The sequence below is a fragment of the Ctenocephalides felis genome, unplaced genomic scaffold, assembly GCF_003426905.1.
Source record: "Ctenocephalides felis isolate EL2017-DRISC unplaced genomic scaffold, ASM342690v1 CF-g0.4_SCAFFOLD_03572, whole genome shotgun sequence".
Taxonomy (NCBI): Eukaryota; Metazoa; Arthropoda; class Insecta; order Siphonaptera; family Pulicidae; genus Ctenocephalides; species Ctenocephalides felis.
In genome coordinates this window covers 2,951,674-2,960,084 of record NW_020539726.1, presented here as the reverse complement: position 1 = coordinate 2,960,084, position 8,411 = coordinate 2,951,674, and the positions used below count along the sequence as shown (strand labels likewise).

General features: G+C 28.0%; 2 protein-coding genes across 2 annotated transcripts; one reads left to right on the top strand and one right to left on the bottom strand.

The window, feature by feature from the left end:
- Positions 1-1,486: 1,486 nt before the first annotated feature.
- Positions 1,487-5,885, top strand: LOC113387640 (torsin-like protein). Its single transcript, XM_026624996.1, has 6 exons — positions 1,487-1,665; positions 1,729-1,994; positions 2,102-2,253; positions 2,308-2,456; positions 5,532-5,679; positions 5,754-5,885. Exons 1-6 carry the CDS (start codon positions 1,557-1,559, stop codon positions 5,875-5,877), a joined length of 948 nt encoding a protein of 315 aa, XP_026480781.1. The 5' UTR covers positions 1,487-1,556; the 3' UTR covers positions 5,878-5,885.
- Positions 5,886-6,324: 439 nt separating this feature from the next.
- On the bottom strand, positions 6,325-7,985 carry LOC113387987 (integrator complex subunit 12-like). The gene is made up of 5 exons (XM_026625390.1): positions 7,938-7,985; positions 7,482-7,657; positions 7,279-7,412; positions 6,725-6,866; positions 6,325-6,653 (listed from the first exon to the last, which is right to left on the bottom strand). Exons 2-5 carry the CDS (start codon positions 7,635-7,637, stop codon positions 6,384-6,386), a joined length of 702 nt encoding a protein of 233 aa, XP_026481175.1. The 5' UTR covers positions 7,638-7,657; positions 7,938-7,985; the 3' UTR covers positions 6,325-6,383.
- Between the last annotated feature and the right edge of the window lie 426 nt (positions 7,986-8,411).

The following is an 8,411-nucleotide window of genomic DNA, read 5'->3' as shown; positions in this document are numbered from 1 at the left end:
ATCAATATATACATAATAATAAGTATTATAATTTTACAATTATAAGTAACTAAAAAAAGTATTCACAATGGTATGATAAATTTACAAGGAACGGTCAATATGAATTACTTAATGATCAATAATATATAACTACACAGAGATTGTGTAGAAGCATTTACAATAAAATGTTAAACTTAAAAGGAACGATCAATATGAATTACTTAATGATCAATAATATATAGCAACTACACAGAGATTGTGTAGAAGCCTCTACAATAAAATGTTAAACTTAAAAGGAACGATCAATATGAATTACTTAATGATCAATAATATATAGCAACTACACAGAGATTATGTAGAAGCATTTACAATAAAATGTTAAATTTAAAAATAACGATCAAAATGAATTACTTAATGATCAATAATATATAGCAACTACACAGAGATTGTGTAGAAGCATTTACAATAAAATGTTAAACTTAAAAGGAACGATCAATATGATTTACTTAATGATCAATAAATATATAGCAACTACACAGAGATTGTGTAGAAGCATTTACAATGAAATGTTAAACTTAAAAGGAACGATCAATATGAATTATTGAATGATCAATAAACAACTATACAGAAATATTGTAAAAGTTTTCATAAGTATAATGAATTCAGGGGGCGTCCATTAATCACGTGAGCTAGTTTTTAAGGATTTTTGGACCCCCCCTCCCCCTTGGTGATACGTGATGATATTCAAAATTACCCCCCCTCCCCCACCAAACTTCACGTGTATTTTTAGTTACGTGAAAAAACTAAAATTTTTGATTCTTTTTTTGAAAATGTTAGTTTTTTTTTTAAATCAGTTGAAAAGTAAATACACGTGATATATTACCATACCCCCCCCCTCCCCCAAGTAATATTTTGTGATTTTTTATCAAACCTCCCCTTCCCCTAAAATCCTCACACCCCAGATAAATATCCCAGAATAAATCTGGATGCAGATAAACAAGTATAAAGCCTGGATGAATAGGTAGAAGCCTGGTAGAAGCATATACTCTTCTTTTATCTATGGGTAGAAGGGTAGAACCAGGTAGAACGCATTTAATTTTTAGCGTTTCAGCGCTTGGTTGTCAAGCGATATGCGAAAAACAGCGCTCATTTTCTAGCTCTCCGAATGAAAAAGTCAAAATTAGAATCATTAGAATCTAGTACACATTGACTAAGGTTATGTTCATATCTATATTCTTAAATCTTTTTTACCTATGGGTATGTCAAATGGGTGTAGGGAAAATGTCAAAGAAATGTCAATGTCAAAAAGTACTTGCTTATTTTGAGGTTAATGCCACAAAATACAATGTGTATATTTTGACTTCCTCTCATCTTATGTATTACAAAAATTATAAATCATGTGCCGCTGCGCAAAATTAAATATTTTTATGGCTTATAGAAATTGAGTTATTTATTTTAAAAGATAAATTGAAATGCTTCATAAAAAACTTATTGTTTTGTATTTATTACTATTGTTATTATCAAATATAGAATGCATAGAACCAATAACAGGGACTATTTTTGGAGGAATAGCTGCTATGGCTGGAAGTGCGATATTCTATAACTCTTTTGATATGTTAAAAGATAATACATACTGTAAATATGCAGAATGCTGTAACAGTTATTCTATTCCCTATGATATTAAAAGTATATTTAACAGCATTTTCTGTATTATCTGATTCACCAGATTTATTGAAATAATTTTTTTAGAACTTTATACTTCTCTAACACATCACGTTTATGGGCAGCATCTTGTTCTCGATACTGTTGTACCTGCCATACAAGGCCATATATCATCATCATCTCCAAAGAAACCACTGACATTAAGCTTTCATGGCACTCCTGGAAGTGGTAAAAATTATGTATCTCAATTTATAGCTAATAGTTTGTACAGGTATGGAGAAAAGAGCAAATTTGTGCATAGTTACAATGGCGGATTACATTTTCCTCTGCAAAGTAAAGTTGACGAATATAAGGTATGATACTATGCCATTCAAATCGAATTTGTTATAATCTCATACCTTTAAAACATTCAATGATCTATACAATATAATTATGTGATTATCATTGATTTGTTTTATAGGAAAAATTAGTATCTGATATTAAATCAGCTGTGAAGGCATGTGATAAATCTTTATTTATTTTTGATGAAGTTGACAAAATGCCTGTTGGAGTTCTTGATGCCTTGAAACCATTTTTAGATTACAATGCTCATATTGATGGATTGGATTTCCGGTAAGTTGATAATAATTTCACTATATTCACATTCTAAATTTAATTATATTTTAGGAAATCTATTTTTATTTTCTTATCTAACAAAGGAACTAAAGAAATAACATTCCATTTGATTAAGTTATGGAACGACGGTTTGGAAAGAGAGAAAACAAAGCTTTCTCATTTTGAGCCACTTGTTATTAAAGGCGCTTTTGAAGAAGAAGGTGAATACTCTATTAGTTTATTTGGATTATTAAATAGAGCTGGCCTGGTGAACATTTTACTACCTGCAATTAATTTGTTTCCATTTAATTGTAAGTGAGCGTTCGTATTATTCAAATTGCATTAATGTTTTCTTCCTGTATATCTTCTTTGTTTGATTTTAATATATTATTCTGATACAAATGATGCGATGAAGGTCAAAAATTTTTATCAAGTGTCTTCTTAGATGCTTGTATATGAATCGATAGAAAATCACAACAAGAACATATATCACAAGATAAACAGCAAAAATTAAAAAAAGAAAAATGATATGATGAAATCAACCGGTTTTCGCCAATAAGTTTTATGAAATATGTACAACATAGTTTTTATTCAGTTATTTTCAATTAACAATTTTCATTAAATAGCATATAGGCATTAGTTTCTAATAATTCCATTTTACTTCACTTGATACACCAGGCCTCTCAATATAAATACTCAATGAAATTGATATTTTTAAAATATTAAAGCAGAATGATATTTATATGCTCATTTCCTCTTTTTTTAAACTCTTTTTACAGTTTGTCTTAGCAATTATATAAAAAACTATGTGTGATAGCGTCCCCTTGATGATGTGACTGCATTTTTCGCATGCATTGCATTCATTGTTTTTTTTAAAGTAAAATTAATGCTTTGCACTAGGTCAGAAAAATGTCATTTAAAATTCAGATTAATTATTCGATTACTAAAATGGCTATTATGAATTAGAGATCTGTGGAAGGAGGGTGAAAATTTAGAGTTGTGTGCATTTTTTAATTTAATATTGTGAACATTGATTAAAAATTTTAAGACTGATTAAAAATTTTAACTGACAAACGATAGTCCTCGTCGAGATACATCTAATGGCTTTTAAATTTTTTAAATCGGCCCAGCCGTTTTCGAGAAAACGTTGACTTACGGCAAAAAATCTGTTCACATACACACACACACACACATACTTTTTCCAAATTTGATCTCATTCGATTCAGAATGGCTTGAAACGTCGAGAAAACATAAAATTAGCGAATCGGATTTTTTTATGAAAACATAAACTTCTTCGGGAAGTTAATAAATAGTATCTTGAAGTAAAAAGAGTTTTATGTATTTTTCAATTTTGAAATTAAAATATAACATTTTCGAATTGTATGATTTTAAAGATATACGTACAATTATTTGAAACGTGTTTTAGGATTATGATAAAAAAAAACGAAATTTTGTGATTGAAATAGCTGGTTTGCTCAATTTGCGAACAACCTCTGCGTTAAATTAATTATCTCCAGAATTCTTTTTTTTTATTATTATACTTATATTGAAGTCCACTTTATAATAATTTAAAAACAATCTTTTTGCAAATTTCTTAGCAATAACAACCCTTAAATATTTACAAAGATTTTTCAACCTTTCCCCAAATTCAATCGATTGAAAAAAAACATAGCAGAGAAAAAAAGAAAAAAACACGTAGCAGAGTAAAAAAAAAATGTTTTTTTTAACCTTTATAAACACTCAAGGGTTTTTATTGTTAAGAAAATTGCATTTTTTTTTGAATTGTTATAAAGTTGGCTCTAATATGGTACAATAAAAAAAAATACTGATCCAATCAGCACAACTGGAAATAATTAATTTAACGCAGAGGATGTTCATAGAAACAGTATTTTGTTTTCAGTTCAAAACTCGAAACTTTTTGAAGTATGCAAAAATTATATATTTCTAATATTGAATACAGCTTATCACCTAATTTGGATATAAATGCACGCGGTGAACAAATAAAATTTAAAATCAGTTAATTAGTTCAGGCGTCCACCGCGAACTAATATCGTGGCACGAACTTTATTGGCTGAATTATATAAATTCATTAAAATTTGGAAAAATAAGCTTCAATTTTAGGATATTCAAGCACGTGTCTGCGCACTATAATTAATATAATTACAGATAGTTTAAATGTGATTGAGAAATATCAATTGGAAATCGCAATATTTAGATTTAAGTGAAAGCGAAAACTTTATTTTCGAAATAAACAGTTGAAAATTTTATTGTAAGTACCTAAATCTCAATTTCGGCTGATTAAATGAATTATTACGAATTTCGGGAAGTTGTCTTAAGGCAAAATGCCAGTTTCAACTAGATAGTCTTTTTATTTAAATTCGAAAATTTTGATTACTCAGAAATTTCAAGAAATTACATTTTTAGTGGCGATAATGTTTCTATATTATTTATAGTTATAATAAATAAATATATTTCAAGAGCAAACTTCAAGACGGAGTACAAAAATCTAGACTAACTCAAGCAAGGATTTACTCAAAGTTTTAGTTTTCTATTTGCTTTTTTGAATTCATGAGTCTATAAATAAACTAATGTTTGTGAAGATCTTTATTTTAACTAATTAATGTTAATTGTTTTTGAAAATATAATAAAATTGAACAATTTTCGAATCTATCAAAATATTGACAATATTTAAAAATTTTTAGAATCTGATACATTTTATTATTGATATTTTTTCTAAACAAAAGTTTTAAATTTTTAAAAATACATTTGTTCGTTTATAATGCGCATTCATTCGATGTTGAGTTCGCAGAGAAATGGGCATAAAATTATATTTTGAGGATTATAAATAAAAGCTATTTGTGTATATTTTACTACTCTAAATGATGATTCCTTTATGGATGCGACACTTAATGACAAAAATATTGTTTTTTTTAAAATATGGATTTCCATAGTTTTACTGGCCACCCTTCTAACGATAAGTGGTAATGGGTCTACTTTCAGTGAGCTCAACTTAATATAAATTATTGAAATTGTTAAATTAGTGGATCACATCATTGTGTTGCCTCAATAAAATGGCTATAGATATTTGATGGGTATTTGAATGAAGGCATTCAATAAATTCACACAACTTTATAAAATTAAGTTATCATATTACCCAAACCTTGCAAATGCGCAATTTTGTAGAATTGAAATATGATTTTATTGTTTGTTAATATTATATTTGCATTTGATCATATGCATTGTAATATATAATAAAAGTAGTAAAAACATAATTTAAATTCTAATTACAATTTCAGGGGGTTTTAAATATTCTTCAAATATTAAAAGTGGACTCATAGATCATTACATACCTTTTTTCCCCCTGGAAAGAAGGCATGTAGAAATGTGCATCAAGGATGAGTTTTTGAATCTGGGAATCATTTCTCCTCAGGAAGAATATATTGAGTGAGTTTTTGAAATAATTTAACATAGTATTTCATGTTGGAAAGAAATGTTATATAAAACTATTAATTATTTAGGGAGGTATTGAGTTTTGTAACATATGGGCCAGATGATAAACCTATCTTCTCAAAAACTGGCTGTAAGCGAATAAGTCAAAAAGTAGCAGCCATAGTAACAAGAGAAAAAATGAATAAGGATTAAATGAAAAATAAGGAATCGTAGATTATAATGATGGTTGGAAATATGGAATAATAATGCCTATATGTAATAACGAATGAATAATATTAATTTTTCTAATTTATATCGTTGTTTATCTTTAATAATTAAAAATTACTAATGTGGACTAAAAAGTGCCAAAATCATATAAACAACTCTATTTTATTACCAATATCTTGTTTTAATTATAACAATGTTCATACAGTCAGCTAACAGCTATGCTACAAGCACTAGTAAAATCTTTTTGGAAAAAAAAACTGCTTTTTCACAAAAGGCTAGTTCTCAACATCTCAAAAGAAAAGTGTTATCATTTATAGAAAACGAGTTGGGTGCCTTAAAGCTGTTTAAGTTATTTTTAAATAATATATTGAATTTACTCTTTATACTTCACAAATATAAGAAAAATCTTCAAAATCAATAAAACTGTTTGCTTGTACAAATAATTAATTTCGTATGACATGATTTATTTTAATGATATATAATTATCATTTTTAATGTTTTTTTTTTGATTCACCTTGTTTTGATGCCTTTCTTTTAAGGTTTTGAGCATGTTTATCAGGCGTTAGGATTTTTATATGTGGTGTTATCTTTGAAGAAGATACTGTAGGGCTACTACTAGAAGATTTAGTGGAAGATTCACTTTTTGATTTCGAACTGATTCCACTGTATAATTTGGTATATCCTGAACTGGAAGCAGGTGATTTTGATGATTCCTTAGATCTGTCTTTATAGGATTTTTGTACAGAAGTAGAAGTTTCAATCTTAAAATAAAAATAGAAATTAAATAATTTATTTAAAAAAAGTAAAGTATCATTTAAAATCAATAAATTACTTTGCACTCTGAACAACTCCAACAAATATCAGGATCATTTACATCATTTTCGGGAATGTGCGGTCTGTGACATTCTTGATGATAAAGTGAATGACATTCTGAACACTCCACAAGTCTATTGCCTGCAGTTACATCCATCCCCCTAAAATCATATATGTGATTAAAATGTAATAAAAATATTATAAAGGCAAAAATAAAAGCCAAGTCTCTTTGAAAAGAAGCACAACAAATTAAAAAAACAAGATTGAGTAACCAATATCTCAAAACTGAATAATGTTGAAAGCAAAAATAAAATGTGGACGAGCATTGATAAATATCTGAAATCATTTATTTATTACATACTATTCTGAAAAAGTAAACCAATAAATATATAAAATAAATACAATCATATTTATAATAAAAATACATTTTATACATAAGGTATATATTGGTGTACATAAGCATTGAAAAATGTACATAATCATCCTTCAAAATATGGAGTTAAAAATTTATTGTTTCAAATATCTTGGAACATAAAAAAACATACTTAAAATGACAATTTTCATATGAAATACCTGCAGATTATACAAGTGAGATCATCCTGCAGCAAATTTTTTAGTCCCTCGACCATTGAATCATCATGTGATGTTATTATATCTGTATCACAGGCCGTAATTACGCCACAAACTTTTTGCTCTTCATCTAAAATCTTTAAGTTAAAATAGTAAAAAATCGTTGTGTGTTTATTTCAGATATAAATTGTTACTGATGTACCCACTTCTTTCTTCAAGGCATTAGTAAGGGTTTTGTGAGAACCATACTTTTGTTTTATAGCTTCATCTAGATATAATCTGATTAATTCAGCAGAATCTGCACTATTTGATTGTAGTAAGCGACAAGCTCTTAATGCACATTCTGTTTCTCCATTAGACATAATGATGTTTTGGAAAAAGACTGAAATTTTTAATCGAATAAATAATTAATATAGGTAGCCAATTTTTTTTTTAAATTGATGAATGTTTCTCGTAATATCATTCATTATAAATTGTATGTATTATGCAAGTATTTTTCTAGATTTATTTTATATAACCCTACTTTTTGAAAACTAAATTAAATTACTTGTTTTCAATTAATTTCATTCTATTGTTAATTATGAATTTTCCGTTATCATCACAGCCGTTTTGAAGGTTTTTAATTTTTAAAGTTCATATATATTTTATTCAAAATTGTTTACCTATTTGAAATTAGACAGTTCGACGACGTTATTCATATATTATTCGAGAAAACCCTAAAGGTGCGTTCACGAACGAACATGAACAAGCAAGCAGGGCCTTTCACTCAGTGCAAAATCCTCGTTCAAAAACCGTGTTTCGTGGTATCCACCAAGGTGAGAATTTGGCGCTAGTGCGCCGATACCAAGTGACAGGTTGATAATTCTTTAGCTGTCTCTAGCATGGGGAGTTATCTTCGAACAAACGCGCGTTGCACTGTTTTGGTCCTGAGTAGTTTCGATTTTTAAAAACAGATGGCTCATGTGCACTCAATTTCAACTACAAATTGTTCGTGGTTCATGCAAGTGGCTGTCAAGTATTTGATCGCTGTATGGCTGTACGAATAACCTAACTTTTTGAACTCGTGTTGTTTCTAATTAATTAATTTTGTTTAAGTGAATATTTGTGAAATTTAGTATGGCAAAGTGTTTTTATAG